Source organism: Syzygium oleosum, unplaced genomic scaffold (assembly GCF_021117445.2).
Source record: "Syzygium oleosum isolate NSW1041296 unplaced genomic scaffold, Sole_v2.1 Sole_v2.13, whole genome shotgun sequence".
Taxonomy (NCBI): Eukaryota; Viridiplantae; Streptophyta; class Magnoliopsida; order Myrtales; family Myrtaceae; genus Syzygium; species Syzygium oleosum.
In genome coordinates this window covers 5,133,646-5,154,424 of record NW_026607497.1, presented here as the reverse complement: position 1 = coordinate 5,154,424, position 20,779 = coordinate 5,133,646, and the positions used below count along the sequence as shown (strand labels likewise).

General features: G+C 39.1%; 2 protein-coding genes across 2 annotated transcripts; both read left to right on the top strand.

Moving 5' to 3' along the window:
• Nucleotides 1-1,475: 1,475 nt before the first annotated feature.
• Nucleotides 1,476-4,433, top strand: LOC115675180 (receptor-like protein 43). Its single transcript, XM_056317236.1, has one exon. It carries the CDS (start codon nt 1,476-1,478, stop codon nt 4,431-4,433), a length of 2,958 nt encoding a protein of 985 aa, XP_056173211.1.
• Nucleotides 4,434-14,492: 10,059 nt separating this feature from the next.
• LOC115675198 (7-deoxyloganetin glucosyltransferase-like) lies at nt 14,493-17,111 on the top strand. The gene is made up of 2 exons (XM_030597799.2): nt 14,493-15,100; nt 16,092-17,111. Exons 1-2 carry the CDS (start codon nt 14,578-14,580, stop codon nt 17,024-17,026), a joined length of 1,458 nt encoding a protein of 485 aa, XP_030453659.1. The 5' UTR covers nt 14,493-14,577; the 3' UTR covers nt 17,027-17,111.
• The last annotated feature ends 3,668 nt before the right edge of the window (nt 17,112-20,779 follow it).

Here is a 20,779-nt window from a genome sequence, read left to right as displayed (position 1 = left end):
CCTTTGCCATCACGCGTATTTCTGGAAGTAAAAATACATTTGTCGACAAACTTAACCAGATTATTTAAGTTGGATCACTGTTATGAACACACTAATATACATAGAAAAGCAATTATTACTCGTTGCGTGAAGGAACGTCCGAATAGAATGAGAGGATTGTCGAACTTAACACGAACTATAATAAATTGAGTGCTCGAATTATTCCGTGAATCGGATTGTCCTTGGAAGAAAGTACAAGTAAATGAATAACAATGTTTCTCTGTTGATGATGGCTATGGAACTTCCAACAACGTACGACGTACAACAACCACGAAGAACATCGTAGGCATGGACGCTTGCGAAGTTATTTTGCATATCGATAATGGAAGAGACTTGACTTGAAATTAAAGCAGAACAACAACCACCTGAGTACATCTAATAATGCCCTCACTTTTTCTAAAGCCACTTTTTCCCCCGTAATTAGGACGTCGCGCGATATAATAAAGTGCGTTGGACAATGCTTTTGCCATGTAAAAACAGACTTTCTGACTTGGAATATGAGAGCGTGGGTTGTCAAGAGTCAGTTCACATTGGGAAAGTGATGATGATCTATCTGATTCTTCCTTTTCGCATTCCACCAAGTCCGGCACAATTGAGTTCGCACGACAATCATTAATTAAAAAAATTAGGATGCCAATTCAATTGCCACAGATTCCTTCCAATTCTGCCAAAATAAGATGTTTTGGCTTGCAACCAATCTCCAGGTAATCCACACCTGCAATTCTCAGAATTGCAAACAACAGTTTGCACACTCTGGATGACCCGGTGTGAAAATGTTTAATGTAGTTCTTTCAATTTAGTCCATGAACAATATGAAAATGTAAAATGTAAAAATGTTCAATATACAACTCATTAAACATTTTCACATAGTTCAGGGACTTCATTGAACATGTACCAAAAGTTCAGGGACCACATTGAACATTAGGTTAAAGTTCAGGGACCACATTCCATATTGGGTCAAAGTTCAAGGATTATTTGTGTCATTATCCCTATATTTGACAAAATTACTGGAGGATTTCACGTTGTTATGGGTTGTTAATTAGGTAGCCTTTCTTCACGAGTAGAACAACTCAGTTTTTTCTATTTCCTTTTAGTGGCTAATTAAATCTTGTAATTCTAGATTTGAAAATTTAAAAAGAAAATCTGAAAGGTTGCATTGTTGAACGCAACATATTGATCTTGCATATTAAACGTTTATTTGAAATGAATCAGATACTTTATCATTGCTCCACGTCCAATGATTAGGCATTGTAAAATTACATGAAATTACTCGTACGCCGACCAGCAGAGCTTTGAGAACGGGTAACGCATGTCGAGAGCCCACCAATAGACCTGCTGGAGAAAGACTTGTGTCGATGACTTCGGCGTTTAGAAGGACTATATAAGTTGAAGCACTCTCCACCACTAATAAACTCACTCGCATGCTAAATTGCAAAATGAGGTGGCATCAAATCCCTGGCCTCCTCTGTTTCCTTTTCTTCCTACACTCATCCCATCCCTTGGCATCACCTCTTTGCCCTCGTGATCAGAGCGATGCCTTGCTCCAATTTAAGGATTCCTTCATGCTTGACAAGGACGCTTCCAGCTTTACTTGTGATGATGATGAAGATGTGGACACCTCTTATCCAAAGACAAACTCATGGAACAAGAGCATGGACTGCTGCTCGTGGGATGGTATCAATTGCGATAAGATCACTGGTAACATTATCGGTATGGATCTTAGTTGCAGTTGGCTTAGTGGCGCTCTCCATTCCAATAGCTCCCTCTTTCTCCTTCGCCATCTTCAAAGCCTCAACCTTTTTGGTAACGACTTTGTTGGCTCACATATTTCGCCTAATCTAAGTACATTTGTTAAAATGACTCATCTGAATCTCTCTTTTTCAAACTTTTTGGGAACCGTTCCTAGTGAAATCTCTCACCTCTCCAAGCTCGTGTCACTCGATCTCTCTAGGAATTTTGATTTGGACATCAACTCTTATCTCAGGTTGGAAAATTCAATCTTCACAAAGCTTGTTCAGAATCTAACCGATTTGACACAGCTTAATCTTGATAAATTAGACATGTCAATGGTTTCACCAATGTCTTTTATGAATTTGTCTTCTTCTTTGACACATTTAAGCATTTCTTCTTGTACTATTAGGGGGATATTTCCAGATACTATTTTTCGATCTCCGAGCCTTCTTACTCTTGATATAAGTAGCAATGCCCACATGTCTGGGATTCTTCCCAAATCCAATTGGACTGGTCCTCTTATGTTCTTGTATCTCGCGTATACGAACTTTTCAGGAGAAATACCCGATTCAATTGGTAACAAAAAGAGTTTGATGGTTTTAGATCTTCAAGAGTGCAAATTCACAGGACATATCCCATCATCAATAGCAGATCTCAAGCAACTCCAAATTTTGATGCTTGCTGGGAATAACTTTAGTGGAAGATTACCAATCCCTTCACCTTCTACTTCTTACTTTAATGCCGCCGACAATGGCTTCACTGGTGAGATTCCCTCGTCAATTTGCCAGTTGCAATCACTCCAAGATTTACTTTTGCAAAACAATAGTCTCTTTGGGAATATGCCACCATGTTTTGGTAATATGACCAATCTCTCGTACCTAGACTTGAGCGAAAATAAATTCCAAGGGCCACTTCTGATCCCTGTGCCTTCTACTTCTCACTTTTTTGCCTACCATAATGGTTTCATTGGTGAGATCCCCTCCTCGATTTGCCAATTGAGTTCACTCCAACAATTAGATTTGTCTAACAATAGTCTCTCCGGGAATTTGCCACCATGTTTTCATAATATAACCAATCTCTCGAACCTCGACTTGAGCAAAAATAAATTCCAAGGGCCACTCCTCTTTCCACCTTCTACTTCTTATTTTTATGCCTCCCACAATGGTTTCACCGGTGAGATCCCCTCTTCAATTTGCCAATTGAGTTCACTCTATGAGTTAAGTCTATCTAACAATAGTCTCTCTGGGAATATGCCACCATGTTTTGGTAATATGACCAATCTCTTGTTGCTAGACTTGAGAAGCAATAATTTTATAGGACGGTGGCCCATGGAGGTTTTCTCAAAGACCAAATTACTTGTAGTAGATTTGTCTAACAACAAGTTTGGAGGGCCAATTCCACTACCATGTTGCAACACATTCTATTATTCCATTGCAAATAATGATATAACTGGAAAGATCCCTTCTTTGATATGCAATGCCACCGAGCTTGAGATCATCGACTTGTCTAACAACGGCTTAACAGGTAGCTTGCCTCGGTGCTTAACAAATTTTAGCACCGATCTATCAGTTTTAAAGTTGCAAATGAATCGCCTTTGGGGCACAATTCCTCAATCGTTTTATTGGAGAAATAGCTTGATGACTCTTGACTTGAGTCGAAATCGATTTGAAGGCACATTGCCTAGGTCCCTTGTGAAATGTAAATATCTCGAGGTTTTGGATCTTAGTGACAATCGGATAGAGGATACATTCCCAAAATGGTTGGGAACACTCCCAGAACTGAAAGTTCTCATTTTGAGGTCCAATAATTTTAAGGGTCATTTGAATATTCCTAGGGGACATCACCTCTTTCCCAATTTACACATTTTGGACCTATCCAAAAACAACTTTCATGGTCCTTTGCCAGCCAACCTGTTGAACCTCAAAGCCATGATGAATGACAAAAATGGGCAAGACAAACCATTGTATATGACACGGTACATTCGAAAGTTATCATATGAAAATTCTGTGACCGTGACCATGAAAGGGCATGAGATTGAGCTAGTGAAGATCTTAACCGTCTTCACAACCATTGACTTGTCGCACAATTCTTTCCAAGGAAACATTCCCAAAGTCTTTGGACATCTTCACTGTCTCATAGGGCTCAACCTTTCGCACAACCACCTTACAGGTTCCATCCCTCCAACTCTGGGGAACTTGACTGATCTTGAATGGCTTGACCTTTCTTCAAACAAGCTTAGTGGGGAAATTCCTAGAGTACTAGGAGATTTGGCATCTCTTGGATACTTGAACCTCTCGAAGAACCAACTCATTGGTCGAATTCCGCAAGACAAGCAATTGAGCACATTTTCAAGCGAATCAGTTAGTGGGAATCTAGGCTTATGTGGAACTCCATTGCCAAAAGCATGGCCTAGCAATGCTCGACCTCCTCCACCATCGTCCTCGTCAACTTTTAACTTTGAAGGGCATGGGAGTTGGTTTGAACAGAAAGCAATGGCGATAGGTTATGCATCTGGAATTGTAATTGGAATCTCCATAATATACATTGCATTGGAAATGGGAAGGCCCAAATGGCTCGCGCGAGGTGTGAGAATACTGGAAAGAAGAGCAACCAAGTGGATGGAGAAGCCGAAGCGGAAGGCGAACAAATTTCATGGACAATGAAATTGTTGAGGAGTTGTCACTTGAAACCATGCATTGTAGATTTAATGAATAAAGATGTCAGCGGACCAACTTGAAATGTCATTTCCTGTATGAAGGCTTGTTTCTAATGTCTTCTCTTTATGTTTCTTGGTTCATTTGCATATCAGTTGAATTGAGAAGATGAATAATGAGATCAGCCAAGCACATAGCATTTAAAGAAAAAGCAAAAAACAGGAAAGTGAAGAAAGTGCCATGAACCGCTCCAGATATCTTCTTTATCTTGCCGTGTGCAGAGATTTTGTTTGACTGAACTACTCATGAAACCTGAGGAGACTCAAAGGCTTCAAAACTTTGGTCAAAGATAATCAATAGAAATTTGAGGTTTGGCAAAGAAAAGACGACTGGGGAAATGAGAAAACTTAAGGGTGGGTAGAAAAAGATATGACGGTAATCTAATGAGCACTTGATTTATTTTAATCAAATTCTAAAAGCTGTCTCACTGTAATTACTTGCGTTTTATGCATTGAGTGTAAAATTCTGATGCGGCAACTCCATATAAGCTTGATGATGTGTTAATTTTTAGAGATTTTTTTTTTTTGAGAGTGGTTCACAGGCGAATACATCTTTCTAATATAAATGAGAGAGAGAGATGGGATACATAATCTAAGGCGAAGCGAGCTGCTCCCTTTGCAAGCATTCATATATCTGGTTGTTAAAAATACATCGATAATTTGTCGACAAACTTAACCAGATTATTTAAGTTGGATAACTGTTCTGAGCATATTAATATATGTAGAAAAGCAATCATGACTAGTTTCGTGTCGGAACATCCGAATAAGATGAGAGGATTATTGAGCTTGATGCGAACTATAATAAATCGAGTGCTCGAATTATTCCGCAAGTCCGATTATCCTTGGAAGAAAGAACAAGTAAAAGAATAACTATGCTTTTCTGCTGATGGCTATGGAACTTACAACAACGAACGACGTACAGTACAACCACCATGAAGAACCGCGTAGGCATGGACGCTTGCCAAGTTATTTTGCTTACCAATAATGGGGAGACTTGACTTGAAATAAAATACAGGCAACGACCTCCTGGGTGCATCTAATAATGCCCTCACTTTTTCCCCCGTAATTAGGACGTCGCACGATAGATTAAAGTGCGTTGGACAATACTTTTGCCATATAAAAACGGACTTTCCGACTTGGAATGTGAGAGCGTGGGTGGTCATGATGATGATCTGATTCTTGCTTTTCCCGTTCCGCCAGATCCAGCGCAATTGAGTTCACAAAAAAATTATTGATTATAAGAATTAGAATCCCAATTCATTTGCCAAAGAAATCCGATATTTCTGGCTTGCGATCAATATGCGGATAATCCAAACCTGCAATTCTTACATAATCTCCTTTAATTTCGCCAGTACGAAGGAGCAGAAGTGGTGATAGCGGATATCTCATTTATATACCTTGTGCAAAAAGCTTCCTGCTTCTCTTCTCCCAACGTCCATATAGTATTTGACAAGCACTTTATGAAACTTAAAAGATATTTTACTACTTTTATCTTAAACTCTACAATTATTTAACTTTGAGAAAATAAATCTCAAGTACTTTTGAATTGTGCAAGTTTTTTGAGTGATCCAAATAATATGTATATAATTTGTTTCTCGAGTGAAGTGTCAGACAACTTTTCTAGGCTTTTTATTCGCTCTTATATTTGACGAAATTACTGGAGGCTTTCACATTGTTACGGACTGTTAATTAGGTAGCCTTTCCTCATAAGTAGAACAACTCATTTTAAATTGTATTTACTTTTGTGGCTCATAAAATCTTGTAATTCTACATTAGAAAATTTCATATAAAAAAAAAAGGTATGAAGGGTTGCGTAGTTGAACCCAACACATTGATCTTGCATATTAAACGTTGATTTCAAATTAAGCAGATACTTTATCATTGCTCCACATGCAATGATTAGGAACTGTAAAATTACATAAATTACTCGTACTCTGTTTTGAGCAAAGCTTTTAGAATGGCTAACACATGTGCGAAGACTTGTGTCAATGAACTCACACTTGAGATGGTCTATGTAAGTTAAAGCACTCTACACCACCTCTTAACTCACTCTCATGCTAAATTGCAAAATAGGGTGGCATCAAATCCTCGGCCTCCTCTGTTTTCTGTGTCTTACATTCTTCCCTTCCCTTTGTCTCGCCCCTTTGCCTCCAGACCAACGCAATGCCTTGCTGCATTTTAAGGATTCCTTCGTGCTTGATAGCATGGCCTCGGATTTTGGCTATTATGATTCGGATTACCCTTCTTATCCAAAGACAAATTCATGGAACAAGAGCATGGACTGCTACTTGTGGAACGGCGTGACTTACGACGATGTCACCGATTATGTCATCGGTCTCGATTTTACTTGCAGTTGGCTTCGTGGTGCTCTCCATTCCAATAGCTCCCTCTTTCTCCTTCGCCATCTTCGGAGCCTCAACCTTTTTGGTAATGGCTTTGCTAGCTCACACATTTCACCTAATCTTAGTGTATTTGTAAACATGACTCATCTGAATCTTTCTCGTTCAAACTTTTCAGATACCCTTCCTAGTGAAATCTCTCACCTTTCCAAGCTGGTGTCACTTGATCTCTTTTACCCTTATATTGATGAATCAAACTCGCTCTTTTCACTCAAGTTGGAAAATCCAATCTTCACAATACTTGCTCAGAATTTAACAATATTGAGAAGGCTTGTTCTTGATTTTATAAACTTGTCTATGGTTTCACCAAAGTCCTTTGCGAACTTGTCTTCTTTTGTGACATATTTAAGTGTTAGTGGTTGTTCCTTAAAGAGGGAATTCCCATTTACTATTTTTAGGTTCCTGAGCCTTGCTACTCTCGATTTGAGTTCCAATGAAGACATGTCTGGGATTCTTCCCAAATCCAATTGGACCGGTCCTCTTGCGTTCTTGACTCTGTCCAGTACAAGCTTTTAAGGAGAAATACCCGATTCAATTGGTAAAATGAAGAGTTTAACAATTTTAGATCTAGAAGGGTGCAAATTTACAGGACGCGTCCCCTCATCATTGGGAAATCTCAAACAACTCCAATCCCTATATCTTGACGGGAGTAACTTTAGCGGGGTTGTAGAGTTTGAAATCTTTACGAAGCTTAAAAATCTACAGTGGCTCAGTGTTTCTCAGGAATTAATTCTAACCTATAGTAGACTGAGCTATACATTCTCGAAGCTTGAATGGTTGCGGTTGCATTCTTGCAACTTGACCAAGTTCCCTTATTTCTTGAATTAGTTAGAAAGATTAATACTCTTACACCTCTCTTCCAATAGGAATAGTGGGGAGATCTCGAGGAGGTTATGGGGAATAAGCCATGATACATTGGAAGGATTAGAACTTTCTCATAACCTTCTGGAGGGAGGTATACCACAATTATACTGGAAGAAATTGTTATATATAAATCTTCAGAACAACTCGTTCCAAGGACCACTTTCAATCCTTCCACCTTTTACTTCTTACCTTTTCGCCTCCAATAATGGTTTTACTAGTGAAATCCCCTCTTCAATTTGCCACTTGAGTTTACTCTTGTCTTTAAATTTGTCTAACAATAATCTCTCTGGGGATATGCCACCATGTTTTCGTAATATGACCAATATTCAGGTTCTAGACTTGAGCAGCAATAAGTTAGAAGGGTCATTACCGCACTCCGAAGTCAAATGCGTTAACTCATCATCATTATTTCTCAGTCACAATGAGTTCAATGATATCTTCTCAAACACCTCATTGGGTGTAATAAATTTATCCAACAATAAGTTTGGAGGGCCAATTCCACTTCCATCTCCCATGACATTTTATTATTCCAATGCAAATAATAATATATCAGGAAAGATCCATTCTTTGTTATGCAATGCTACCAAGCTCGAAATCATCGACTTGTCTGATAATGGCTTGACAGGTGCCTTGCCTCAATGCTTAACAAATTTTAGTACCGATCTGTTGATTTTTAACTTACGAATGAATCACCTTAAGGGCACAATTCCTCAAACATTTTCATCAAGAAATAGCTTGGTGACTCTTGACTTCAGTCAAAATCGGTTTGAAGGCACTTTATCGCAGTCCCTTGTCGAATGTAAATATCTAGAAGTTCTGGATATCAGTAGCAATCAGAAAGAGGATACATTCTCAAGATGATTAGGAATGCTTCTAGAGTTAAAAGTTCTCATTTTAAGGGTCTTTTGGATATTCCAGAGGGAGTTGACCTCTTTCCCAAGTTACGCATTTTGGATCTCTCCAACAACAATTTAGGGGGTCCTTTGCGAGCCAACTTGATAATGAACCTTGAAAGGCATGATGAATGGCTAAAATGGGCAAGAAAAATCACTATATATGACACTGTCTTTCCAAAAGGTGTCATATGAAAATTCTGTGATCATGACGATGAAAGGGCTGGAGATTAAGCTAGTGAAGATCTTGACCATCTTCACAACCATTGACTTGTCGCACAATTCTTTCCAAGGAGATATTCCTCGAGTCTTTGGACATCTCCACTCTCCTAAAGGGCTCAACCTTTCACACAACCATCTTACAGGTTCCATCCCTCCAACTTTAGAGAGCTTGACTGATCTTGAATGGCTTGATCTTTCTTCGAACAAGCTTAGTGGGGAAATTCCTAGAATACTGGGAGATTTGGCATCCCTTGGATACTTAGACCTCTAGGAGAATCAACTCACTGGTTGAATTCCACAAGAAAAGCACTTGAACACATTTTCAAGCGACTGGTTTAGTGATAATCCAGGCTTATGTGGAACTCCATTGCAAAAAGCATGCCGTGGCGATGCTCAACGTCTTCCACCATCGTCCTCCTCTTTCAATTGCAAAGGGCATCATAGTTGGTTGGAACAAAAAAGAATGTGGATGGGTTATGCATCTGGAATCGTAATTGGGATTTCCATAGCATACATTGCATTTGAAATGGAAAAGCCCAAATGGCTCGCGCGAGGTGTGAGAATGCTGGAGAGTAGAGCAGCCGAATGGACGGTGAAACGAAAGCAGAGGGCCATTGAATTTCATGGACAACGAAATTGTTGAGGAGTTTTCTCTTAAACTGTGTAATGTACATTCAGTGAATAAAGATGTCACCAAATCAGCTTGATATGTCATTTCTCATATGAAGGCTTTTTTCTAATGCCTTTAATTCTTGTTTCTTGGCGCAACTATATATCAGTTAAATTGAAAAGATGAATAATAAGATCTATGAAGCACACAGCTTTAAGAAAAAAGTAGCAAAAAACAGAAAAATGAAGCAAGTGCCGTTAGCCTCTACATGTAGTATTTCCATCTTCTCGTGTGCGTAGCTTTTATTTGCCATGAAGAATTAGAAGTGAAGAAATTAACCCATTCAGCCAAAAGTTGTTAATAAATTAATCTGCTAAGGAAAAATATGTCCTGAAGAATCAATACTAAAATCATTGAAGTTGCAGGTCTGTAGTAGATTGTGGATTGTAACGTATCATACACTATCTTTTATAGAGAACATAGGTCAAAGTGGAACAGAAAAATGTTCAGTAATTATACAAAGTATCTTCAAATTCCAAATAATTCTACTAGAAAAAAAGCTGCAAGAGTTGTCTTATACGTGAGTAGTGTGTTTGTAAATGGTCGCATGGAATAATTGGAATTCACTAGTGAACTGGTGCAGATCCCTCGTGTAAGATTCAGTGCCATTACCTTGGGAATACGCAGAATCGAGAGCAAAGTAGGTCTTTGAGCTCCAACTAAATGAATACATGAATAAACTAGCAAAAGTGTCTGGTCCACCGTTGCCGACCCGGAGTTGTGCCGGCTTGGGTCACTGTCCAATGACTTAAAATTTGGGACCGAGTCCTAAGTCCGCTTGTGGGGATATTGATATAGCGTTAAGGAGTTTAGCCCCTTCCTCAGCTGACTTTTTCCACAAAAGATTTAGAAAGATAAAACGGATAACTTTGATTTAATCGACTTCTCATTAATGAATTTTAACTTTTCGTGTTCATCTCTAACGACTCGTTCGGAAGAAAATGATATATTGGAGAAGTTGTTTACCTTGAAACCAAAAAACGGAAAAAACAAAAATTTATTACACATCGGGAGTACAAGAATGTTGGGCCTGTAGACGGTTGGTCCTGCAATCATTCCATATTGACCCATAACTGGCCAAAAAGGTCCACATGTACCTCAATGTAACACTGGCCCAAACTGGGGACAGGAAATACATTATCAAAGTAGATTTATTTGGTCGTATCATAAGTTGGAATAAGTAAAAACAATACTTTTGGTGGTGTGCATGGGACAGAGGAGCCTAATAATCTTCAGACTTCTCTAAAATGACGATATTCGAGGATTTTGTCTTCGTTTTGGATGGAACCGCAAAAAGAGAGAGGAGTTAACATCATCGGAGACTCAAGTTTTGGAATTAAACCAGCTGAGACTACGCAGCAATTATCAACTAAAAAGTTTCCTTTCGTTGATATTGTCCTGCATTACTTGCTTCTGTAGATCATCCTGTCTGCTCTATATACTTTGGTCGACCAATTGATGTTTTATGAACTTTAAATTGGATATGCGGCCACTCATATGCATTTTTCATCGATTTATATAAAAGAGATGCTAACATAAAGATACATGGACACATTAAACCAATTCCATTGTGGGATTTTCAGAATTTTTCTTTCTTGAACGTTTAACACCCAAATCAATGCCTATCTAGGATTGTTCAACTGATAAAATCAATATTATTCTCTTGATCTTCCTCTGGCAGTACATGTTCAGTGCAATGCGCATGAATTCGCCGGCTATAGTTGGGAAAAATAAGAAACAAATCGGCTAACATCAAGCATCCGACCAGACATGTACCAGAATGATCCCATCATATCCAAAGGAGCGTCAACCTTGCACATTAATCAGTATGCGAGACTAAACATATCGTAAGATGTTGACTGCCTCCACATGCATGGCAATAATATGCCTCAACTTGCAGTACTAGAGATAAATACAGCATGTACCGACACATCTGCCAATGGAGAGTAAATTTAAGTCAGCGCTATCGGTTTGAGATTTTTTGTGAAATGATAATTCGTTTGAAGTAAATGTGTCATGAGGTAATAATTTAGAATTTCTAATGGTTGTAATCCAAATTTTACTTTTTGAATAGTTGAATGTTCGTAAGCATTTCATTGTCATGGAAATTAACCTATCCAATCTTCTTCATTGGATCGCTCTAATGTGGTGACCTCTCGAGGAAATATCAAAGATGATAATTCATCTCCAATTAGTCACCAGACCTCTCTCTCTCTCTCTCTCTTTCGTGGTCCTGCGCTTTGTTGGCCTCTTCAAAGAGAATCTCTCAGAGGAAGGAAAGTTGAAAATTCAAAACTTGTATTAGACGGGAAGGAAAAAAATCTGAAATTTTAGCAATTTCCTCTCAACATGTTCCAAATTTTAGTTATTTTCTTCTTCTGAATTAGCTCCTTCACTGTCCACAATCATGCCCGAGCGTCAAGTCTCTCAAGGACTTCGAACAAAAGATCATGATTCATGCATGGCTCATCAATCAACATAATGCTTTGGAGTTAAAATCTCCCTCCAAGTCGTTCTCCGTCACTACCCATCGACTTTTGCAGAGACTCGGAACTAGCGTTGCATAGACTTATTAGGGGTGGTTAGTTCGGCTGAAAATGAATTATACGAAAAATGTTTTTCTAAAAACGATTGCCTTGTATAATATTTTTATCGTTAATGGAGATGATTGGTTATGGCCTCCTGCAAGGTCTGATTTATTAGTCCTGATTCATGCAGCCTTTGTGGGACATTCTCCCCTTGCAGCTCTTCTGAATATAGGGTTGTTTTCACTAGAAATCTTCAGGTCAGTTTACTCAGGGGACGCTTGGGCTAGGAATTGGTACGAGAAAACAAGCAAAAGATGGTTTGTCATAAAATTTTCTGGTTTAATCCAAACCTGCCCATATTTGATATGATTGTGTGGCTTGTTATATTGAATAGGCCGTTACCATTTGATAGAATGAGTTAGTGGACTTCAATTGATGACAAGTGTGTCTTGTGTTCTTCTTTTTCTGAATCTAGGAACCATCCATACTTCGAATGTGCTTTCCCAGAGCTGTATGGACTATGGAATCATCTTCTGGAGCTGCTGGGTTTCATAGAACTGTGGTGCATGAGATTTTGAGTTTGAATGTGTACTTCGAACTGCTAAGGGGAAATCTCTGCTTAAAACTGTGCTAAAGCTTGCTTGGAATGGGGTTATCGATCATATTTGGAGGGAGAGAAATGATGTGTTGCAAGATCATGTTGGTCCTCAGATTGTTCGAGTTGTGAAGTGGGTTGTTTTCTCTGTCAGAGTTCGAATTCAAGCTGTGTTGCAGGAAAAGAACTTGTTTTTGACTGACGCAGATAAAGCTATGTGATCCAGATGGGGCATTGGGCTGTAGTGGATATAAGCAAGTTTGATTTTGCGCTTTGGAGATTGAAAACCTACAGGATAAATGTTTGACACATAGACGTGTGTTGACACATGCATTTTAGCACGATATTCGATGGAATTCTAACGGAGGAGACTAAATTTGGATCAGTGCTATCGGTTTGAGATTTTTTGTGACATGAAAATTCGTTTGGAGTAAATGTGTCATGAGGTACTAATTTGGAATTTCTAATGGTTGTAATCCAAATTTTAATTTTTGAATAGTTGAATGTTCGTAAGCATTTCATTGTCATGGAAATTAACCTATCCAATCTTATTCATTGGATCGCTCTAATGAGGTGACCTCTCGAGGAAATATCAAAGATGATAATTCATCTCCAATTAATCACCAGATCTCTCTCTGTCTCTGTCTCTCTCTCTCTCTCTCTCTCTCTCTCTCTCTCTCTCTCTCTCTCTCTCTCTCTCTCTCTCTCTCTCTCTCTCTCTCTCTCTCTCTCTCTCTCGTGGTCCTGCGCTTTGTTGGCCTTGTCAAAGGGAATCTCTCAGAGGAAGGTCTCTCTCTCTCGTGGTCCTGCGCTTTGTTGGCCTCATCAAAGGGAATCTCTCAGAGGAAGGAAAGTTGAAAATTCAAAACTCGTATTAGACGGGAAGGAAAAAAATTTGAAATTTTAGCAATTTCCTCTCAACATGTTCCAAATTTTAGTTATTTTCTTCTTCTGAATTAGCTCCTTCACTGTCCACAATCATGCTCTCTCTCTCTCTCTCTCTCTCTCTCTCTCTCTCTCTCTCTCTCTCTCTCTCTCTCTCTCTCTCTCTCTCTCTCTCTCTCTCTCTCTCTCTCTCTCTCTCTCTCTCTCTCTCTCTCTCTCTCTCTCTCTCTCTCTCTCGTGGTCCTGCGCTTTGTTGGCCTCATCAAAGGGAATCTCTCAGAGGAAGGAAAGTTGAAAATTCAAAACTCGTATTAGACGAGAAGGAAAAAAATTTGAAATTTTAGCAATTTCCTCTCAACATGTTCCAAATTTTAGTTATTTTCTTCTTCTGAATTAGCTCCTTCACTGTCCACAATCATGCTCTCTCTCTCTCTCTCTCTCTCTCTCTCTCTCTCTCTCTCTCTCTCTCTCTCTCTCTCTCTCTCTCTCTCTCTCTCTCTCTCTCTCTCTCTCTCTCTCTCTCTCTCTCTCTCTCTCTCTCTCTCTCTCTCTCTCTCGTGGTCCTGCGCTTTGTTGGCCTCATCAAAGGGAATCTCTCAGAGGAAGGAAAGTCGAAAATTCAAAACTCGTATTAGACGGGAAGGAAAAAAATTTGAAATTTTAGCAATTTCCTGTAAACATGTTCCAAATTTTAGTTATTTTCTTCTTCTGAATTAGCTCCTTCACTTTTTTAGTAATTTTCTCTTAATTGAATTTAGGAATGTTCAAAATTCGACGATAGCATGTCGAACGCATTACTTAAAACACACGTTACCCGATAATCTTTCTTTAAGCAGGGCCAAAAGAAACAAGGAGGTGAAATCCAACAAAATATGACAAATTATAACGTGGTGCCATACTTGGAAATCACGCATAAAATAAAGACAAAATAGTTGACAAAGTTATATAAGGAGGGAAGCTCAACTCAAGGATTGTTAAACCAAGCCGAGTTGTCTTTGAAAAGTCATTTGATTCGTCATTCTCTAGTGAGAAGAAACAATGGATTCCGCCGGACTCGAATCGGTCACAAAGCCACACGCAGTTTGCATTCCAAGCCCTGCACAAAGCCACATCGGGGCCATGCTCAAGCTAGCAAAGCTCCTCCACCACAAGGGCTTCCACATCTCCTTCGTCAACACTGAGTTCAATCACCGACGGCTCGCTAGAGCCCGAGGCCTTGAGTTCGTGAACGGAACACTGAGCAACTTTCAGTTCCTGACAATCCCCGATGGTCTTCCTCCTTCAGACGCGGATGCGATACAGGACATCCCAACGCTCTGTGAATCGACGAGGAACTATATGATCGGCCCCTTCAGCGATCTCGTATCGAGCCTGGGCTCGAACCCGAGTGTCCCTCCGGTGACTTGCATCATCTCTGATGGTTTCATGACGTTTACGACGAGTCCTGCGGCTTCAAATTTTGGGATTCCACTCATACACTTGTTCACTATACCCGGCTGTGCCCTCATGGCGGTGAAACATTTGCGAGCCCTCGGAGAAAACGGTCTTACACCACTCACAGGTAATAATAAGTCAGGATATTGTTGTTAATGATGGGATAAATATGTTTGAGTTTTAATTAATTGACAACATAAATATTAGCCCGAAGGGTGCGCGTTCCTCCTCCATTGCTTAAGGTGCATGTTCCAATCCACCGTATTTTTCATTTTTTAAGGCCAGCCTTAGGAACACATAAACGAGTCTTTGGTAATTACACGATAAGTGTGGTACGGGAGAACTGCCACACACGATAAGATTCCCGCGCTATTTGCATTTTACTCCGCACATGTATAAGTAATCTTGACTTCGATAAAAACAGTCAGTCATAGTTCTTCATACTTGGGCCTTAAATTCCCTTATATTGGTTTTATCGTTATTGGTTGTTTAATATGGCACGACCGGCACTGACATAGACAATTCATGTAATTTTTTTTTAAAATGAATTTTTTCTTTTTTTCTTTTTTTTTCTTGTTTCCTTCCATCGGTTTGCGGTCTCGGTAGTGTCGACGAAGGTCGCTGGCCATAGGCGAGCGTCACGATGCCCTTGCCTAGCCCAAATCTGGCGAGGGCATTGTGGCCCTTGCTATATATGGACGAGGGCTTTGCGGCCCACGCCTAGTGCCGATGAGGATTGCCGGACCATAATGAAAAAAAAAAAAAGAAAAGAAAAAAATCGCAATAATTGCAAAAATTATCCACATCAAAGCCGGCCGTGCCATATAAGACGGCAGCGTCCACGTCAATGATTTCTGGCCAAAATTGGCCAGAAGAACTATATTGGCAAATCGTCAATGGTTTAGGACTAAATTGGCCAAGTTGAAAGGTTTAAAATTAAATTGGCATTAGTACAATAGGTTTAGGACATTTTTGGTAATCTTCCCTAATTATCCATTACTGCACTGTATGTGAATTGTGACTTGTTCTTTTTTTTTTTGGGGTCAAAAACGAGAAAAAGTCACCGTAATTAGATTTGTTGCCGTTTGATGATTTTGCATGGATATGAATGCATGCAGATGAATCCCAATTGATGAACGGATATGGGAACACCCCTATCGCCTGGATCCCGGGAATGAAAAACATGAGGCTACGCGACATGCCTCACTTCATCCGAATCACTGGCTCCGATGACACCTTGTTCAACTTCCTCGTTGACACCGGCAACAAGACAGGTAATGCCACGGCGACCATTGTCCACACCTTCGAGGCACTTGAGCCGGATGTGCTACATGCTCTCTCCTCAATGATCCCTAGGGTTTATACGGTTGGACCACTCCACTTGATGATCAATCGAATCGCTCAAGAAAAATCGTTTGCCTCGAAGCATATTGAGTGCAATCTCTTGGAAGAGCACAACGAGTGCCTCCAGTGGTTAGACTTGAAGGAGCCCAAGTCTGTGATCTATGTGAACTTTGGGAGTATAGCGTCCATGACACACCAACAGTTGGTTGAATTTGCGATGGGACTGGCTAATAGCAATCAATGTTTCTTGTGGGTCTTGAGGCCTGATGCAGTGAATGGAGACACGACGATTCTTCCCGGAGAGTTTGTGGAGGAAACAAGAGAGAGAGGCTTTTTATCTGGGTGGTGCCCGCAAGAGAGAGTGCTGAACCACCCTTCAATAGGAGGTTTCTTGACGCACTGTGGCTGGAACTCAACCATCGAGAGCTTGTCGGCCGGAGTTCCGATGCTGTGTTGGCCGTGCTTTGGAGACCAACAGACGAATTGCAAGTATATATGTGATGATTGGGGGATTGGGTTGGAGATGGATGGTGATGTGAAGAGAGATGAAGTGGAGAGGCTTGTGAGGGAGTTGATGGAGGGAGAGGTGGGGAAGAAAATGAGAAGCAAGGCCATGGAGTGGAAGAAGATGGCAGAAGAAGCAGTTGGTGAAAAAGGGTCATCTTCCATGAATTTGGATAAGTTGCTGGACGAGGTTTTATCTAAGTAGTGTAATTTGATATTTTTCTTTATGCGCTATGTTTCCTCCATTTTCGGTTGAATAAGAAGACTTTCTTCCAAAGTCCTTTAATTAATTGAGTTATGAGATTGTTTATCACTCACTTTAACTTAAATGAAAGAGTGTTGGTGAAAATAGCTCTTATTGGTATACAACAATAGGAGCATTACTCTAGTCTGTCTAACCTATGACAAACCAAATATGAACATCATGTTTGTGCCTTGGTGACGGTGGATATGACCGTACTGCTCTTTCGGAATTGGGTGTGTCTAAGTTGATTTGATGGTTGGCCTTGACCTAGACTTCTTATGTCAGCTGGATTCAACTTGATCATTAGGATACAATTTTGCTGGCCCTCAACGATCTTGGCTCAATTTGCTCATTGAGAGGTCTTCCATTCCATTCATGATATATTGTTGTATATAATAACTCTATCCAAGATACTGGAAACTCTACGAGTATTCGAAGCCAGTTAAAAAGTAGACTAGCAAGCTTGTATGTGAACTTTCTTTTCATCTTTTTCTTTTTTTTCTTCAGTGAAATGGATTTTTCATTAACAATTATCCCTGAAAAAAGCCAATTCTATGTATATTGATGGTCTTTTTCAAATTTTTTTGTTGTTGTTTGTATGAATAATAGAATTTCGAGGGTATTCCAGGGAACGACAATGAGGTATCTTCTTCTTCTAGGACTTAGGAGTACATGGTAAATCTCATTGGGAAGTTGTGAAGTGAATCGTCATATATTTGATGAGACATCAGACGTTTGTATATTATATCAAAGGGACAGCAATAGCAGTGAGACCACAGGGTATGTAGATTCAGATCACGCCGGTGATTTGGATGAATGCAGATCTTTAGCAAGGCACGTGTTACGCTAGCAAGTGATGCAGTGAGTAGGAAGGTGTCCTTACAGGATCTCATTGCCTTGTCTTCAACTGAGACATAGTACATGGCACTGACGTTTATAGTAAATGAGACATTATGGCTAAGGGGTTTGCTTTTGGACTTTGGATTAGATTAGAAAAGTGTTAGATATACACTGTGATAACCAAGGTGTGATATATATGGCATATAATTCAATTTATCACAAGCAAATGAAACATATCAATATCAAGCACCACTTCATCCGGGGTAAGATTGTTGTGAAAAAGATTGCAATAGCAGAGAACCCAATAAACATGATGATTAAGCATGTTCCTTTGGCGAAGCTCAAGTTTTGTTTGAGCACAATTGGCCTCTGTGGAGAGTGAGCATCAGTCGGAGTGTTGGAAGAGCAGCGTGAATAATGAGCACTATGACTTCGCTACAAACGTCGAGCCAAGGTGAATAATTGTCAAATTATGTTTCGAGTTTGAGCCTGTGTATACTTTTTAATTTGGATTAGGATTAATAACTCTTTTTAATAATTGGCACACTATTTTGTAAAATTTATTTTACTTATGAGTAGAACTGTCAAACGGATGGGTCGGGTCGGGTTTGGATGTGGTCGAAAATGATCTGATCCAAATAGACTCATTTAATCCGTTTTAATCCATTTCCATGTAATTCAAATCTAATGACTCATACCCGACCCAACTCATACCCAATCCATACCCGACCCAATCCATATTCCTAAAACACTTTCACATTTAACTAAATCTAGAAAAACTTATACCTAAATTGAGATAAGAGTGCGGAGTGAGTGAGTGCGAGATTGAGTAAATGCGAGAGAAATGAGTTAAGTTTAAATAAGTTGTAAATCCATTTTCGACCCATTTAACACTCATATTATGCTTATATCCATTTATGATCCATTTACTAAATATAATTAAGTCATTTATGACCTATTTATTGAATGAATTTATGATACATTTTGACAAGTCTACAAAAACATTTTTGTAAGAGAAAAGAAATAAAAATAAAAATAAAGGAAAGATGAAACTTCGAACTTTCTATGTTGCTGAAAAGGAAAAGCGAAGGTTGCTGCCACAAGTGGGCCCCAAGGGTTTAGTGTGAGAGAAAAGAAAAGGACGTGGGTGTCTTTTAGTTTGAATCTGACTCCAACACGGCCGCATATAAAAAGAAAAGAAATCGTGGGCTGCTCTTTCCTGCAACGAAGCCGCCAGCGAAAAAAAAAATTCCGAGAAAGAACCAAATAGTGAAAAGAGAGAAAGGACGCGCGATCACGCTATCTTTGATCGCACGGAGGAGTAACGCGATGATTTTGTATTGTGAGTTTATATTCAATTGAGTTGTTTTATCTATAAATACCATGGGATTTCGTGTAATTTAGATGTAGAAAACATTCAAACGTATGAGCAGGTTGTAACTCCAATTTTCCAATTATAGTGGATTATTTATCATTGGCTCTCCCCATTGATATAAACACTGACACTCAAATCAAATCACGTAAATCACTTATATCCTTCATTGTTCATCATTATTTCTATGATATTTTTGTATTGACTTAATATGTAAAATCATGTTGTTTCCGCGTTATTTGAACATCCAGATTGGTTGGAAATCCTTCCTCAATTGCAAGTTATGATTCTCAGGCTCAATGAATTCTCTGGCACAATGAACAGTCCGATGACGAATCGTCCCTTAATGTTGAGAATTTTGGACCTATAGAACGATAACTCAATGCATTTCCCATTGTGTACATCTCAAATTTTAAGTCAACGATGGACAAGATGATCTCCGGTACAAACTAGGCAAATATTACCCATCACTAGGAGTTCCATTTTTCTTATGAACCCGTGCATAAATTCCACGGCAGTGATATCGAAAGGAATGGAGCTCCAGCTGGTGAAAATTTGGAATGCCTACAAAACCATCTGACTTGTCCGATAATAACTTCCAATTGGAAATCCCTGGGACCATGGGAGAGCTCATTTTGCTTCGAGGTTTATACATTTCCCACAACAACATGACAACAACATCACAGGTTTCATGGCTCAATGAATCGAACATTATCAGTGTTTTTCAGCCCCTAATTATACTTAATAACGCACATAGTATTTAGTCCATAATTCTTCACGAAATAATCCATCAATCTCACAAAGTAATTATACACAAAATATTACCACAAAAATTTAATTGGCTTCAAACACTTGAGTTGTTGATGCAATTCCACGGAAAAAATCACCAAGAGAAACCCACGTCAAGCACTCGTTGAGTACAAAGCTTCAAGACTCTTTGTCCCACTTGCAGGTATATATATAAAAATCGGTATAGAAGATTTTAATAAGTCCATAGAAAATTGGATTGTTCCTAAAGTAAAACTCAACCAAATTTATGAACAATCAAAATTCAAATTTTTTGGCCAAAATGGTTATATAATTGTAACCGAAGAAAGAGATGTACCACTTTCTAATTCATTTGCTTCTATACAACTTTTAAATAAAGATTCCATAAAGAAACATTCCCAGAAATGGAATTATATGCACATTGATTTGGTTCAAGTTGGAGCAAAACCTCTTACTAAAGAAGGATTAAATACTTCTTTACTTCTTGTTTTAAGAGATGCTAGACTTTTAAAATATGATGAATCTATTCTTGGAGCAGTTGAGACCAATCTTTGCAGTGGCTCGATTCATTTTGATAGTCATCCTGGTTTCACAGTTTTCTTTAAAAGATAAGAATATTTTAAAATCTCTAACTCTTCAAATAAAAACTCATAATTATTCAATAGCAGAAGGTTCAATTCCCATAGCATTGGTTTATAGAGTTTACTACAAAATAATGAATTCTGCTTTTGGAA

Excerpts from the sequence above, each read along its gene's own strand:
- LOC115675180 (XM_056317236.1), top strand. The coding sequence starts at position 1,476 with ATGAGGTGGCATCAAATCCCTGGCCTCCTCTGTTTCCTTTTCTTCCTA.
- LOC115675198 (XM_030597799.2), top strand. The coding sequence starts at position 14,578 with ATGGATTCCGCCGGACTCGAATCGGTCACAAAGCCACACGCAGTTTGC. Across the intron at positions 15,101-16,091 it reads CGGTCTTACACCACTCACAG|ATGAATCCCAATTGATGAAC; the intron begins GTAATAATAAGT and ends GAATGCATGCAG.